Below are 15,174 nucleotides of genomic sequence, written 5' to 3'. Positions count from 1 at the left end.
AAGGTTTTTGTTACTGCATCAAAGGCCTGTTTAAGGATGGATTCCATCTGTCTATCATGTACATCCTTTAAAGCCGCTCCTCTCTCCACTGGGATAGTTCGCTTAGAAACAGCACAGACCAGGACATCCACTATAGGGAAATGCAAACATTGTCTTACCGCCGGGTCCAGTGGGTATAGAGCTTCTAACGCTCGCCCCCCTTCATTACTTGTTTCTGGGGCATCCCATTCCAGTTCAATCAACTCCTGGATGGCTTCCAGTACCGGAAGACCCTGAAGATCCAGCGTCTTCAGAGTCTGGGAAACAAAGTCCGGCAATTCGTCTCTATGAAAAAATGCAACATGATTCAATACGGTTCCAACCCAGGGTGGATTTCCCCTTCTTCCAAGGGGTCCAGATCGTCCGCTTCGTCTTGAGTCATCTGGGTCCCTACCAGGGATGCCCTTGGTAAGGCGAGGCATGTCTCGAGGTCTGCCGAAGGGATTGGGAGAGGGAGGGCTTACCAGCTAAGTTTCTGTCTGGACAGGGGCAAGTGTGGCAGTAGACTGCGCCTGCACAAAGGCTTGTAGACCCTAGAAAAATTCCACCCAAGAGAAGACAGCTGGGTCCATGTCCAGCCCAGGAGGTACTGGGGTAGGTGCCGCTGAATTTTCCTTTCCCATGGATGACCCAGTCAAGGGAGTACTCAGATCCGAGTTACTTCCAGTTAAGGCTGTGGCTAACCCATCCTCTGAATGGGATGAGCCGGGCTTAAAGTATGGGGAAGCCAACCCTCCTTGGGCTTCCTCACAGTGCTGGCATAAGTTGGAATCCAGGTCAGAATATGAAGCCCTAACGTGACCAACATAGCAGAGAGAAAGGCGCTTATGTTTCTTGGCTGTCGGCACCATTGGTGACGGTAACTGTGTGTTCTATTGGCTCGTGCTTAAAATTTTTATTTTTTTTTATTTATACACACTGATTTTGATCACCTAGGCGGGGCACGGTGAGGTGCACGCACAGCCCGTGCGCCCGGCTTTTCCTGAGATATGCGCTAAGTAAGTTGTGCGTGTATGTATGTGTGCGACGTTATGCGCGCAATGCGTGCACAGACCCAACGCGGTGTGCATACCGACATTCTATGGAGGGCAATACGGCACGCACAAAGACACGTGCAAGATGCCACCGCTGTGGCCTATCACGCGGTGTGCCGACCAAGCCTAAAGCAGGGCCTAGCCACTTGGAAGCCCACTTCCCCTTACCCCAAAGGGATCGGGAACGACATCAGTACAGCGCGCCAAACAAGGAGACCAGAGGAAGTCTTACCGAGACCCCCTCCAAACATCTCTGAATCGGGAAGTAAATCATCATCTTTTATTTTTTTTACTTACCTGGGCTCAGCACTTTACGACCAAAGCCCTCCCACCAGCTGCGGGAGGAGGGCTTTGATCGTCACCGCTGCGCTCAGCTTCCTGCACCCGCTGCTTTTCAGTTGCTTGAGTAGCAAAATCCACCCCGGGGACCGGCTACCGAACCAAGGCACACCTCTAAGGGATCTCGGAAATTGCCTCAGGAATTCTCATCTGGGGGAAGGACCTTTAGATATCACCGCAGGAGAGCGGGGCTCAATTTTCCTTCAATTTAGAATTTCTCCTTTCAAAAAGTACAGCAATCCCCTAGGGAGAGGTTTGTCCACCATCTGCTGGAGACGGAGACTACCAAGGGGCTGAGGTCACTGCAGGGGTGTATGTAGGGTGACATCGGCTTTGAAATCTGACTCTGTCTCCATCTGCTGGCAGGAGAGCATAACCCATTGGGCCTGAGTCCATTTGGCTACATGCTCGGAAATATTTTTTTACTCAACACATAATTAAACTCTGGAATTCACTACAGGAGGATGTGGTGAAATCTGTTAGCGTAAGGGGTTTAAAAGAGGTTTGGACAAGTTCTTGGAAGAACAGTCCATCAACTATTATTAAGGAGGAGTTAGGGACATCTGTACCATTAAGCCTGATACTTTTGATGCAATGTCAACATTGCTCTCGTCTTCCATGGCAAGGGGTAAAGGAAATTGGATTCAAACAGAAACCAACGAGGGTCCTGAATTTTAAGGTCTGGGAAACTGATACGCATGGGGGTAATCTGCACGGTGTGGCAGATACTACCATAAGCTTGCTGGACAGACTGGATGGATCATTTGGTCCTTTTCTGCCATTTCTCTGTTTCTATATTTCTATGTTTCACTGCTTAACTCTGCATGGGATCTATCAACCTTTTGGGATCCTGCCAGGTACCTGTGACCTGGATTGGCCACTGTTGGAAATAGGGTACTGGGCTTGATGGACCTTGGGTCTGACCCAATATGGCAAGTCTTATGTTCTTAAGAGAACAGAGAGAGAAGAAACAAGAAGTGAAATTAAGAATAAACAGAGAAAAAATAATAAAAGAAAGTGAAGGAGCAAACGAGATTAGAATGAGCCTGCATCTCTACTCTCTCTCTTATTCTGTTTCTTACTGTGACCTCTCCTGTTAAGCTTCCTGATATGATGTTAATGTCAAAACCAATAAAACAAAGCTTGAAAGAGTGAAAGGAGAAAGAATAGAGCAATGCAATCTAAATAGAAGTAAGCAAGTTGCAGAGAAGGCTGCAAAGGGAAGAGCAACAAAGATCCTCTCCTACTTTGCGGCCACATCCTCATAGTCTTCAGAGTCATCCCCAATCATGTCGTCATCACTGATCAAGCTGTCGAGTCTCGCGGAGCGCTTTCCTCTTAGGATCGCAGATTCCTCCTATGGAGATAGAGAGAGACTTGTGAAGGTTCATTCCCCAGCAACTGGCTCTTTGGGTAAAGAAATACATAAGAAAAAAAGCTCAAACAGCACCTCCCCACTGAGGATCTGGGCCCATTAGTGGTCAAGAAGCCAAACACCGATGGCGGTCCATGCAACCGAGGGTGAAGCTGCTCATCAGGACTTTACACGAGTGACAGACACCAAAACTGGGCAAGGAGTCATTTTATTCTGATATCATGGGAGCTCAACAAATCAGTTATCAGATGGGTAAATCTGGGCACCACAGTTGTGATGAGGCGAGCTCTCACAACCAGAGACAGCTCAGGGAAATTTAAAAAACGGTGGCAAGCAGCTTCCTGCACCCGCTGCTTGCCACAGTTTGCTCAGAGGGGGCTGAGCTGGAGAAGGAGGCGCAATTATCAAAGAAGAAGCAAAGATTTAAAAAGGTCCGAGGCGATGCTGGGTTCTGCAGTCCTGGAGATCTCCAGCTGGCAGGGGGGAATGGTAGGAACCAATACGGTGGCAGAATTCAAGCAGAGATGGGAAAGAAAGCAAGGGACGTTAATAATGTCAGAGGGAGAGAGACGACCAGAGATGGAGTTAAGAGCTGTGATAGTGCAGCAGGCAGGGTACAAAAGAGCAGCTGGGGGTGGACCTGCTGGTCCTCTTCTCTTGACGCTTTTCTTTGCGGCTCATGCCACACTTTCTTGAATCCCGAGACTGTTTCTACAACTGCAGTAGCCAAAGGCTTGCTAAACGTCTGAAACCTGTCTGAGAATATTAAAGGAAGCTGCACCCGGACCGAGCCATCGTGCGATCGCACGCTGTTCCCATCACAGCTCTTCGATTTCTAACCGGATTATTCTTCTGAAGTGCCACATTTGTCTTCTCCCTGTTTCTAATCAGGGACGCTGCGTTCTTCTCTAAGTTCCACATGCCAAAAAGAAACCATAATCCATTGCCTACCTCGATCCCTACCTTATCCACCATGCTCTCCCCGGGAGCCAGTGGCGCCTGCACCACGTCTTCATAATCAGGCTGGTCTGTGGAGAGACGAGAAGAAATATTCTAAATCGTTTTAAGAAACTACAACAAAATACAAAAACCTCCCAGGCATACTCCAGCCCTCTTCTCCTTCCCTCCCTGATCAGGCTCGCCCAGGACTGCCAGAGATTAAAATGCTTGAGGGACAGTGACGGGGGAAATGCATGAACCTCCTATGGACAGGCTCTGATGTAGAGGAATTCACGGGAGTGCCAGGACACGGAGCACGGGCCCTCCAAAGGAGTAATGGCCAGAAACTCACAGCCAAATCTTTTCTAACTGCTGCCAGCTGGCTTTGTGGCTGTACGAGCCTTCGGGCAAAATCCAACAGCTCTGCTGGCAGGCCTGAATTTGGTGGCGCCTTTCTGTAGGAATCAGAAAACGGCTGGACGCACGCCCATCCCATGATTGCCAGCTGACAGCTCCGACCCACAGCGCTATCCTGCCATAGGACTCCGTTTAGCTATGCGGGTGCCTGAGAGAGGGCTCCTGAGCTCCCCTCTCTTCTCACATGTATAATTAAGGCATTTGAGCCGCACTGACCTCGGAGAAAACTGGAACCTCAGTGGGATGCGATTCCATTTATTGGGCCAGCAGGAAAAAAAAAAAAAAAAAGAGGTGGCAGTGCGTGAGGTTCTGAAACCAGACAGGCCCCTCTTGCATCTGAACACGGGACTCCTATAGTCTCGAAAGTTCATCAGCCACAGCTTCTTTAATTTTGGTCCTTTAAAAGATATCACCACCTCACAAAGTTCAATTTTAAATGTTAAACTAATGATATTTAAAAATTAAAATAAAACAAGAAAGTTTGATAAACGTTCGAGTTTTGAAATCTAGTTCCTGGAAAGTGCATGTCAAAAAGATTTTTCTACCAATATTTGCGAAGTTCATGGGAGGATGATAGTTCATCAGAGCCCCCTACAGGCATCACAAAGATACATGTAAAGCATGAATACAGAACAGACAGCTAAACAGCGGATCTTCATCGGAGCCCCATGCAGGAGTCACACTGATACACATAAAGCATGAATACAGCACAGACAGCTGAAGAGTGGACCTTCATCAGAGCCCCATGCAGGAGTCACACTGATACACATAAAGCATGAATACAGCACAGACAGCTGAAGAGTGGACCTTCATCGGAGCCCCATGCAGGAGTCACTCTGATACACGTAAAGCATGAATACAGCACAGACAGCTAAACAGCGGATCTTCATCGGAGCCCCATGCAGGAGTCACACTGATACACATAAAGCATGAATACAGCACAGACAGCTAAACAGCGGATCTTCATCGGAGCCCCATGCAGGAGTCACACTGATACACATAAAGCATGAATACAACACAGACAGCTGAAGAGTGGATCTTCATCAGAGCCCCATGCAGGAGTCACACTGATACACATAAAGCATGAATACAACACAGACAGCTGAAGAGTGGATCTTCATCAGAGCCCCATGCAGGAGTCACACTGATACACCTAGAGCATGAACACAGCACAGGCAACTAAACAGCGGATCTTCATCGGAGCTCCATGCAGATGTCAGACTGATACATATAAAGCTTGAATACAACACAGATAGCTAAACAGCGGATCTTCATTAGAACCCCATGCATGTGCCACACCGATACACATAAAGCAGGACTTCAGCACAGAAAGCTAAACAGTAGATCTTCATCAGAACCCCATGCTTGTGTCACATTGATACACAAATAATGAATACAGCACAGACAGTTGAAGAGCGGATCTCAGAGCTCCATGCAGACGTCACACTAATACATGTAAACCATGAATAAAGTACAGACAGCTGAACAGCGGATCTTCGTGAGAGCTCCATGCAGATGTCACACCGATTCATGTAAAACATGAATACAGCACTGACAGCTAAACAACAGCAGATCTTCATCAGAACATTTTGCAATATCACGCTGACACACGGGCATGAATACAACACAGACAGCTGAAGAGATAACTCAGAGAAGTAGATTTTTGAGATAGGTGTGCACGTTGCATTGTATACAAATATAATACAATGTACAAGGTGAAAAAAAAAAAAAAAAGAACAACGAATTTAGGGATATAAGCCCAAAGGCAGGCCGGAGAGCCAAAATCAAAGAGCTAAGTTGGCATTCAGAGCCTTCTCGTGGTTATTGCTGCTGTAAGCAGCCTGGGGTGAGGCAGTGCTCCAGGAAAACCCCTTCTATCAGAATCGACAGAAGCATCATCCCTAAGTGGCTGCTTCTTATAGGGGTCGGGGGCCAGGAAACTCCCTTTCTCAGTCATCGGACAAGAGCCCAGGGTACAACAGCTCACAGAATCACTCTGCGGCAGGGCCCAGGGCAACCAGGGGCTCGCCCGGAATCTGAACACCAACTCCGGGCCATCAGGAGCCGGCTGACCCAGTTTGGGGGTTTACCCTCCCGGAGGTAGGAACTACAAGTCCCTGCATGCAACGGGGCCTGCCGCCGCTGTCTCCGAAGAAGCGGAGCCCCGCGTGAGAGCTCACCGAATTCTGGGGCTGGGGGGCGGAGCCTGGGCGGCAGAATCCGAGGCTGTGGCTTCGCCCGGGTAACGAGGACCGGCGGGGGCTCGGCGTTCGGCGGCTCCTCCTCCTCGGCAGAAAGGCTGAAAAACACCAAGGTTAAAAGGTCATGACCCCCACGCGCCGACAAACCATAACATCTCTCTGCCACGCCTGCAGGTTCACAGGAGGGGACGGGAACAGCAGCTCCAAAAGACCTTCCTCCCCTAGCCGGCTGTTGGATTAGTGGGGAGCCCGGTATGGGGCCTGCACAAATCTGCAGAAATGAGCTGCAGGGGGGCTGAACCGAGGCACTGCAATTCAGCGCAGGCAGAGGCAGTTACCTGCGCAGCAAGATTTCACTGCACAGGTTAATTTTGTTTCTTTTAACTCCCCCATGCACTAAGCTAATGTCGCGTGAGTTCCAAAATAATATGCGCTCGGCTCGGACTGAACGCACATTTCGGGATGGGAGCGCTAAGAGATAGTCGGGTGGCGCTGGGAAGGGCTCTTGCCCTTTTTTTTAAGAGCAGAGCGCGAGGAGAAGGAGATCGGGACTGGAGCTTGGTCTGTTGCCCCATTTTCCCTGCTCAGCTTCTTAGTTTTTGGTTTTCGGGGGGGGGGGGGGGGGGGGGGGGGGTGGGGGGGTGTACCGAGCTGTCAAGCAGAAGCACAGACTGCACACATCAGCTATGGGCACATCATTGCACTTCTCTAATCAGCGCGGGAAATGTAACTCCATCGCTGACCTCTTGGAAAACCCATGCCCTTATTTGCATGGGATTTCCATACGAGGGCGCTAAGCAGTACTCCGTTTTCAACCCAAATTTTGTGCAGGTAATACTCTTTTCCACATCGGCAGTAAGCTTAACTTGAACAAAATGTGGCTTCAAGTTTTGCCTCAGCCTGACAGTTTCTTAACGCCCGATGCAGTAAGCTAATATATCACTAATTGAAAAATGATTACAGACCAGAAAATGAGTGCAGATATGCTTAGTGTACATAAAATAAGATTTATGCTCAGAAAACATTTTGTATGCACTAAAGCATATATGATTTATGCATACAAACCAGCAGTTAAGTCTACAAATGTTTCCTAACAACAAATCTCTCTGCACTGGTGCTAACAGCTAATGGTTTTCTTAACATGGGACTTAAATGGGTAATCACTAACTCTGTGTGCACATTTTTCTGTGAGCAAAACTCCCTCCTGCAGCAGGAGTAAAGGACACACAGAAAAAAAAAACAACTACATCGGGCTTCCAGGGACCTGCTGCTTCAATGGGATGAGTCAGTGAAAGGCAGACAGAACCTAGCTCAGCAGCGCCATCACAACTAAACAAAATGGCTTCCTCCATGTTTTCTAGAGCAGATGATATAGCGTTATCAAACATCTTGAAAAAATGGAAAAAGAGTGGTACCCATTGACCCAATTCCTAGAGGGGAAACCTTTGTCTGGCCCTGCTGGTACCCTAAAAGGAGGAGCCCAGAGGCTAGAGCAGCAAGCTGAGAGCCAGGGACACCAGGCTTCAACCCCCACGGCTGCTCCTTGGGACCTTGAGCAAGTCACTTCAGCCACTGTTGCCTCAGCTACAAACTTAGGGCCTCATTCACCAAGCATTTTTTCCCATAGACTCAGAACGGGAGAAAAGGCTTAGTAAATCAGGCCCTTAGGGGGCCGATGCAGTTAAAAGGCGCTGAAAGCGGGGGCTGAGTGTTCAGCGCCTGCTTTCCTAACACCCCCCCCAGGCACTCCTCCTGGGGGAGCCATGCAATATTTAAACTGGGGGTCACTCTGCCAAGGAGGCGCTCGAGTCGCTTGCACACCCCTCGTGCCTCCTTGTCAGCAGGAGCCCACCAGCGGTCAGCTGTCCGCCAGTTTAGAAAAAAACAGACACCGCATTTATCAGCGTCCGTTTTCCTAATCGGCGCCAAGCCAGGGGTTCGGGAAACGGACGCTCTGTTAAGAAGTATCTGTTTCCCCGAACCTGGCTGCTGGCACTTTTTTTTTACTTTTTCAAAGTTTTTGTTCCTCCTACTTAATATCGTAACGACATTAAGGGGGAGGATGTCCTGTACAACTTTTGGGAATGCTCAGCAATTAATGCCTGCTCTAGGCAGGTGTTAATTTTTTAGTGTAAAAATGTGCATTTTAAAACACACATTTTTATTTTTGCATGGCAGGTGATTCCCTGCATGGATGAGTGCTATTAGTTTCGCTGTGTGTTGGACGCACCATGTGAATCCACTAATTCCCTTATTGCCCTTAGTTTGAGAGCCCTTATTCCCTTATTGCCCTTAGTTTGAGAGCCCTTATTCCCTTATTGCCCTTAGTTTGAGAGCCTTCTGGGGACAGGAAAATACCAATCAACAATAAAAAAAAAAACTGCACTATTCCTGTTGTATATCAAAATATAAACACACACTATACAGGCCACCAATATATCTTTTAAGCTCACTAATTACCCTATCTCTGAACAATAAAATCACCTTTTTAAGTGAATACTTTTTTTTTTTTTTTATTATTTATTAAATCAAACTTTCATGTATAAATCTTATCCTATCGAACTTCCAAATGGAAAGATATATATTGTTTTCTCAACAAACCAATTCATTTTTCATTCATACCAAACACACCCCATACACAACTTTACCCCACTCATACATCCCCAAAAAACATATACCAATACTACCCCAACTCCCAGATTGTTTTGTAATCATCAAAATACAATGGACAGCACATTAATTCTTCACCCAAGGTGAATATGGTAAATCACTTTGGTCCGTCAACTATCTGTTCAAGTCCACTTGCTTTTTACTTTCCGACCATGTAAATGAGATTTATCACTTCCAAAAGAAATTTGCTGGTAAGAAGACTGATAGTCACATGTTCCAATACGACTTTGCTAATAATAGTTGAAGGTCACCAGCTCCTCTCCTCTCCTCCTTCATAACACACCCACTTTAAATGCAGAAAGCTGCTAAAGATGATCACATGCTCCACTTCAGCGAAACCTGCTTTACAGCACACCCGACGCCATGGCGTTTCGGCGGCCGTCCTGCCGCCTGCATCAGGGGAATTATTTCTAATCAGCTTTCGGGATATCACTGGTAAAGGATAGAATGTCAAAGTATATCTCCTAATTAACAATGGTAAGTCTTTCCTTGTTGCCATTTGCATCGGGGAAAATCGTATTTGACTGCAGCGACCTGGCAGGTGCGGAGCATTAACTGCGGACTTCCCATTCCAAAAAAGAGCCACTTGGTGATGCTGGATTCTGCCTGGCCCCCACCGCAACCAGAAGCACACCCCTTCCTCAAGGGAAGACCCAAAGGGAAGCTTGCATCCAGATTTCCCTCTTCCCTCTCCAACCAACACCTTTAGTGAGCTTAAAAGATATATTGGTGGCCTGCATAGCGTGTGTTTATATTTTGACAGGAAAATACCTACAGCACCCAAATGTAATCTGCTTTGAAGTGCCTGAAAGGCAGAATATAAAGTACATTTTAAAAAATGAATAAAAGAATTACCATGTTGGGTCAGACCAAGTTATTGTAGTCTATAAATAAACACAACACCAGCAGTTTAAAAAAAAGATCTTTATTTAGGTAAAGCGTGGGATATCCCTGGAAAGTGCCATTACCCGCAAGACAATTCAGAAGCAATCTCAGTGCTAAGTCACACTCCAATTTACACAATGAGCTAGTTTGTTTTCATAACGTTTTCCTAATTGGTTGCCATTATAATTTCTCATATATATATATATATATATATATATATATATGCTATGTGAGAGATTTCTTGTAAGGCATGTGACTTCTTGAAAACCGAGCCCAGAAGGCAGGAACAAAACTTAAGGCCGACCCTTGACATGCTTTTTTACTTTTGGCATACATTCTAGCATGTCAGCATATCCTGGCATTTCAGCAACCATGGACAGTTTTTACAAGTCTGATCAGTGCAAATTTCACAGTGCAGGAATAATAGCTTCATAGAAAAACCCTTTTCAAAGCATTCCTTCAAAAAGTCCATCAAGCCCAGCATCCTGTCTTCAACAGCAGCCAATCCAGGTCGCAGGTTCCTAGCAGATCCAATTCCTGTTACTCCCAGGGACAGCAATAGCTCATAAATGTGTTATGGACTTTCCCTCCAGGAAATTGTCCAAACCTCTTTTAAACCGCACGATGCTCGCCATACATCCTCTGGCATTCCACAGCTTGATAGTGCACTGAGTGAAAAAGTACTTTCTATGATTTCTTTTGAATCTGCTGGTTTTTAATTTTATGTAGTGTCCCCCTTGGTGTAGTATTATTTAAAAGAGTAAATTACCGTCCTTTATTTGCAAGTTCCACCCCTCTCATGATTTTGTAAACTTCTATCCTGACCCCTCTCAGCCGTCTCCTTTCCAAGCTGAAGAGCCCCAGCCTGCGTAGCCTCTCTTCGTAGGAGAAAGGTTCCATCTCCTTTATCACTTCTGTCACCCTCCTCTGCATTTTTTCTAGTTCCACTAGGTCTTTCTTGAGATGGGGCAACCAGAAATGCAACCAATATTCAAGTTGTAGTTCCCTGTACGTACCTGAATCAGTCCAGACAGTGGGTTATGCCTCCCTTCCAGCAGATGGGAGACAGAAAAACCTGAAGGGTTTAACCTGGTGTTCCTCCTGCATCCCTTCAGTATTTCTCTGTCTCCACCAGATGGAGGCAGTGCAAACCCTGCAGTCTTGCCCTGTTTCTGGGGTTTAGGCTATTTCTCTTTAAAAACAAAAAAGAAGCTACCGTAGCTTTATAGTTTTGAATCAAGCAGGCAGACAAAAAAAAAAAAAAAAGATAATTTCCCAGGCCTCCCAGGGGGTTGTCAGATCCTGCAGGGTCATCCCCCTGGTTGCAGGTTTTGGTGCTGGGGTTGGTCACCCCGCGGGGCTCCAGCCAGGTAAGGAGCTGGGGGAGAGATCACCGGTGGTCCGGTCCCTCTCTTACCCCGTGGAAATCTCCTGCAGTCTCGGACGGCTCCGCTTCAATTTCGCCGCGTTTTTGCTTAATTTTCACCGCGATTTGCTGTTTTTGCCGTCCCCACGATGCTGCGGCCATCTTTATGTGTGTCCTGCGGAGAGTCCTCCTCCAGGCTCGCCCGGGCAGGCATCTGCTCCCGCTGCCTTCCTGGCAGGGAAGACAGCTCTTTTTCTGCACCAGCAGCATCAGCAAAGCCCAGAAGTGCACAAAAATGGCCTGCTCCATGGGAGCCTCGGGCTGACCCGTTTCCCCTCAGCGCTGGATCGACAGCCATTTTGAGTACATTTGCTAATGCTCAGGCAAGAGCTATGGGGGCAGGGGAGCTTCCCCCAGCATTGTCATCGGTCCCTGCCAGTCCTGATGATCCTTCCGATCCGGACCAGGACTTTTTTCAGGAGGATCCTGATTCCCCGGAGAGAGGGGGGGGGAGGAGGGGGGATGAGGTTGGTTCTAATTCTTTTTCTTTAGATTTTGTCCTCCTCATGCATAAAGCTTTCTTGGCTTCACGGTCTCCGTAGAGTGGTGCTTTGCCTGTGAGACCTCCGCAGGGACCGCCCCCAGAGGTTGCCAAGCGTACAGATGTGCCCGCGTCTCTACGGGTCGCAAAGTTAAAGGGCTCGTTGGCTTCAGCCCTTCCGGAGGTTCCGGGCAGTGGGGCTGCGGACGCAGTGGCTTCCCCTTTCCCTCCTGCAGGCAGGGGATCTGAAGAGGAACAGGGGAAGCAGGCTCCCCTGGATGGCGATGACCCTAAAGTGGTCAGTCTGTTCCAAAGGGAGGAGTTGGAACCTCTCATTCTCTCGGTCCTCTCAGAGCTTGGAGTGCAGCTCCCTCCGCCTGCTCCACCGCAGGATTCGGTGGACCTGGTCCTGGCGGGGTTGCGAGCATCAACCCGAGCCTTCCCCTTCCATCCCTTGCTTCAGCAGCTGATGACCAGGGAGTGGGACGCTCCAGATGCTGGCTTGCGGGTTGGTCGGCTATGGATAAGCTTTACCCTTTGCTCGAGGAGTCTCTGGAGCTCCTGCGGTCCCGAAAGGTAGACGCTTCAGTTTCGGCTGTTATCAAGCGGACCCCTATTCCAGTCGCAGGATCGGCGGATCTCAAGGTCCTTCAGGATCGAAAGCTGGAAGTCCTGCTTAAGCGCATCTTTGAGGTTTCGTCCCTAGGTATTCGAGTGGCGGTGTGTAGCAGTTAAATGTGCGGGCGAGCCTCCGCTGGGTCTAGCAATTGCTAACGTCCCGAGATCTCCCTCTGGGTGAGTCAGAACAAGCGAAACGTTTGGAGGCTGCGGTGGCATATGGCGCGGATGCACTGTATGACCTCCTCCACACTTCCTCTCGCACCATGTCGTCGGCAGTGTCGGCGAGGCATCTTCTGTGGTTGTGCAACTGGTCAGCGGATGTATCATCCAAGGTTCAGCTTGGGGCTCTTCCGTTTAAAGGTGATTTTCTCTTCGGTGATGATTCGAAGCAGTTGATAAAGTCCCTGAGTGAAAACATAGTTCACAAATTGCCAGAGGACAGACCGAAACCTTCCAGAGGTTTTCCCTCATCTCGCTCCCATTTTCAGGGACAGTGTAGGTTTTGGCAGAACCGGCAGCAATCGGCGGGGCAGCGACTTCGGGTCTCGCTACTGCCCCGCGTATGTTCACCAAGGTCATGGTCGATCAATCATCTGGAAACCAAAGCGGTTCACCTCGCTTTGCAACACTTTCTCCCATGCCTATGCAATCAGGCGGTTCGCGTCCTGTCCGACAATGCAACGACGGTGGTCTACATCAACCTTCAAGGAGGCACCAGAAGTCAAGCCGTAGCAGACGAGGCAGAGCTGCTCATGGCTTGGGTGGACCAAAATCTTGCGCTGCTAGTGGCATCTCACATCGCTGGGAAGGACAACATACAAGCGGACTTCCTAAGTCGGAAGCGCATAGATCCAGGAGAGTGGGAGCTTTCGGACCGAGCAATGGATCTCATTTCTCGCAGGTGGGGGACTCCCCACATGGACTTGATGGCATTGCGGGACAATGCCAAGGCTCCTCGCTTCTTCAGCTGCAGGAGAGATCACGGCGCAGAGGGGGTCAATGCGCTAGTACTTCCCTGGCCAACCTCATTTCTCCTGTACGTGTTCCCTCCTTGGCCTCTGGTGGGCAAAGTTCTTCGCAGGATAGAGGTTCACCTAGGGAGCGTGATTCTAGTGGCTCCCGAATGGCCCCGATGTCCGTGGTTTGTGGATCTAGTCAATCTGGCAGTGGATGGGCCCCTATGACTCTGACATCTTCCACATCTTCTTTGTCAATGTCCTATATTTTTTGACCAGGCAGATCGCTTTTGTCTAGCGGCCTGGCTTTTGAAAGGAGGAGATTGAGGAAGAAAGGGTACTCTGAGGAGGTTATCACTACGCTGCTGCAAGCCAGAAAAACATCTACCTCTCTCTGTGATAGAGGTCTTTAAGATCATGAGAGGTCTTGAATGAGTAGATGTGACTCGGTTATTTACACTTTCGAATAATAGAAGGACTAGGGGGCACTCCATGAAGTTAGCAAGTAGCACATTTAAGACTAATCGGAGAAAATTCTTTTTCACTCAACACACAATAAAGCTCTGGAATTTGTTGCCGGAGGATGTGGTTAGTGCAGTTAGTATAGCTGGGTTCAAAAAAGGTTTGGATAAGTTCTTGGAGGAGAAGTCCATTAACGGCTATTGATCAAGTTGACTTAGGGAATAGCCACTGCTATTAATTGCATCAGTAGCATGGGATCTTCTTAGTGTTTGGGTAATTGCCAGGTTCTTGTGGCCTGGTTTGGCCTCTGTTGGAAACAGGATGCTGGGCTTGATGGACCCTTGGTCTGACCCAGCATGGCAATTTCTTATGTTCTTATATGTTAGGGTGTGGAGAGTCTTTGAGACGTGGTGTCGTGAGCGAGAGATTCTTCCCAGACACACTTCTATTGCTCAGATGTTAACTTTTTTGCAAAATGGATTAGCTAAGGGCTTCTCTTAATTCTCTCCGGGTACAAGTAGCAGCCCTAGGCACTCTGGTTGGTAGCGTCACATCCAGATGTGGTGCGTTTCCTCAGAGGAGTAAGGCACTTGAAGACCCCCGTCCGTCCTGTATGTCCGTCGTGGAGTCTTAATTTGGTACTTCGCGTCTTGTGCGACCGGCCATTTGAACCCATTAAAAAGGCGACATTAAAGGACCTCACGTTGAAAATGGGGTTTTTGGTAGCCATTTGCTCAGCTCGCAGAGTTTCTGAGTTACAGGCTCTCTCTTGTAGGGAACCTTTTTTGAGAATTTCTGATTCAGGAGTTTCTCTTCGAACAGTCCCGTCTTTTTTGCCAAAGGTGATCTCATCTTTTCATTTAAGTCAGTCAGTTGAGCTTCCGGCCTTTCCCAATTTGTCGGACGACGTCCGGCACACAAGAGAGCTTCGTCGGTTAGATGTCCGACGATCTTTGTTACACTATTTGAAGTCACAAATTCTTTCAGACTATCAGATCATTTATTTGTCCTTTGGAGCGGTCCCAGGAGAGGTTTGAAAGCTTCTAAGACAACGATTGCACGCTGATTGAGAGAAGCCATTTCGTCTACATACATTTGTAAAGGTTGACCGTTCCTGAGGGCCTGGAAAGCACATTCTGTTCGCTCTCAAGCGACTTCTTGGGCTGAATGCCAGTTGGTGTCGCCTCAGGAAATTTGTAGAGCTGCTACTTGGAAGACACTCCACACTTTTGCTCGCCACTACCGCTTGGACGTTCAGGCTCCAGGAAGCTGCAATTTTGGCAGTGGCGTGCTGCGCGCGGGACTCGCAAGGTCCCACCCAGTTTAGGG

General features: G+C 48.3%; 1 protein-coding gene across 9 annotated transcripts in view; it reads right to left on the bottom strand.

Annotated features, from left to right (window-relative positions):
* Positions 1-15,174, bottom strand: part of ARAP1 (ArfGAP with RhoGAP domain, ankyrin repeat and PH domain 1) — a 437,360-nt gene that overhangs the window by 258,313 nt on the left and 163,873 nt on the right. For 8 of the 9 annotated variants that reach the window (XM_029602046.1, XM_029602051.1, XM_029602049.1 and 5 more), the window contains 3 exons: positions 6,324-6,442; positions 3,739-3,815; positions 2,660-2,769 (listed from right to left, as the gene is read on the bottom strand). In XM_029602046.1, the coding sequence (XP_029457906.1) occupies positions 2,660-2,769; positions 3,739-3,815; positions 6,324-6,442 (306 nt within the window). The remainder of the gene's footprint in view (positions 1-2,659; positions 2,770-3,738; positions 3,816-6,323; positions 6,443-15,174) is intronic. The other variant, XM_029602048.1, reaches the window with a different exon arrangement.

This window comes from Rhinatrema bivittatum, chromosome 5, assembly GCF_901001135.1.
Source record: "Rhinatrema bivittatum chromosome 5, aRhiBiv1.1, whole genome shotgun sequence".
Taxonomy (NCBI): domain Eukaryota; kingdom Metazoa; phylum Chordata; class Amphibia; order Gymnophiona; family Rhinatrematidae; genus Rhinatrema; species Rhinatrema bivittatum.
Note: the sequence above shows the minus strand (reverse complement) of the source record. Positions and strands in the feature narration are given on the sequence as shown.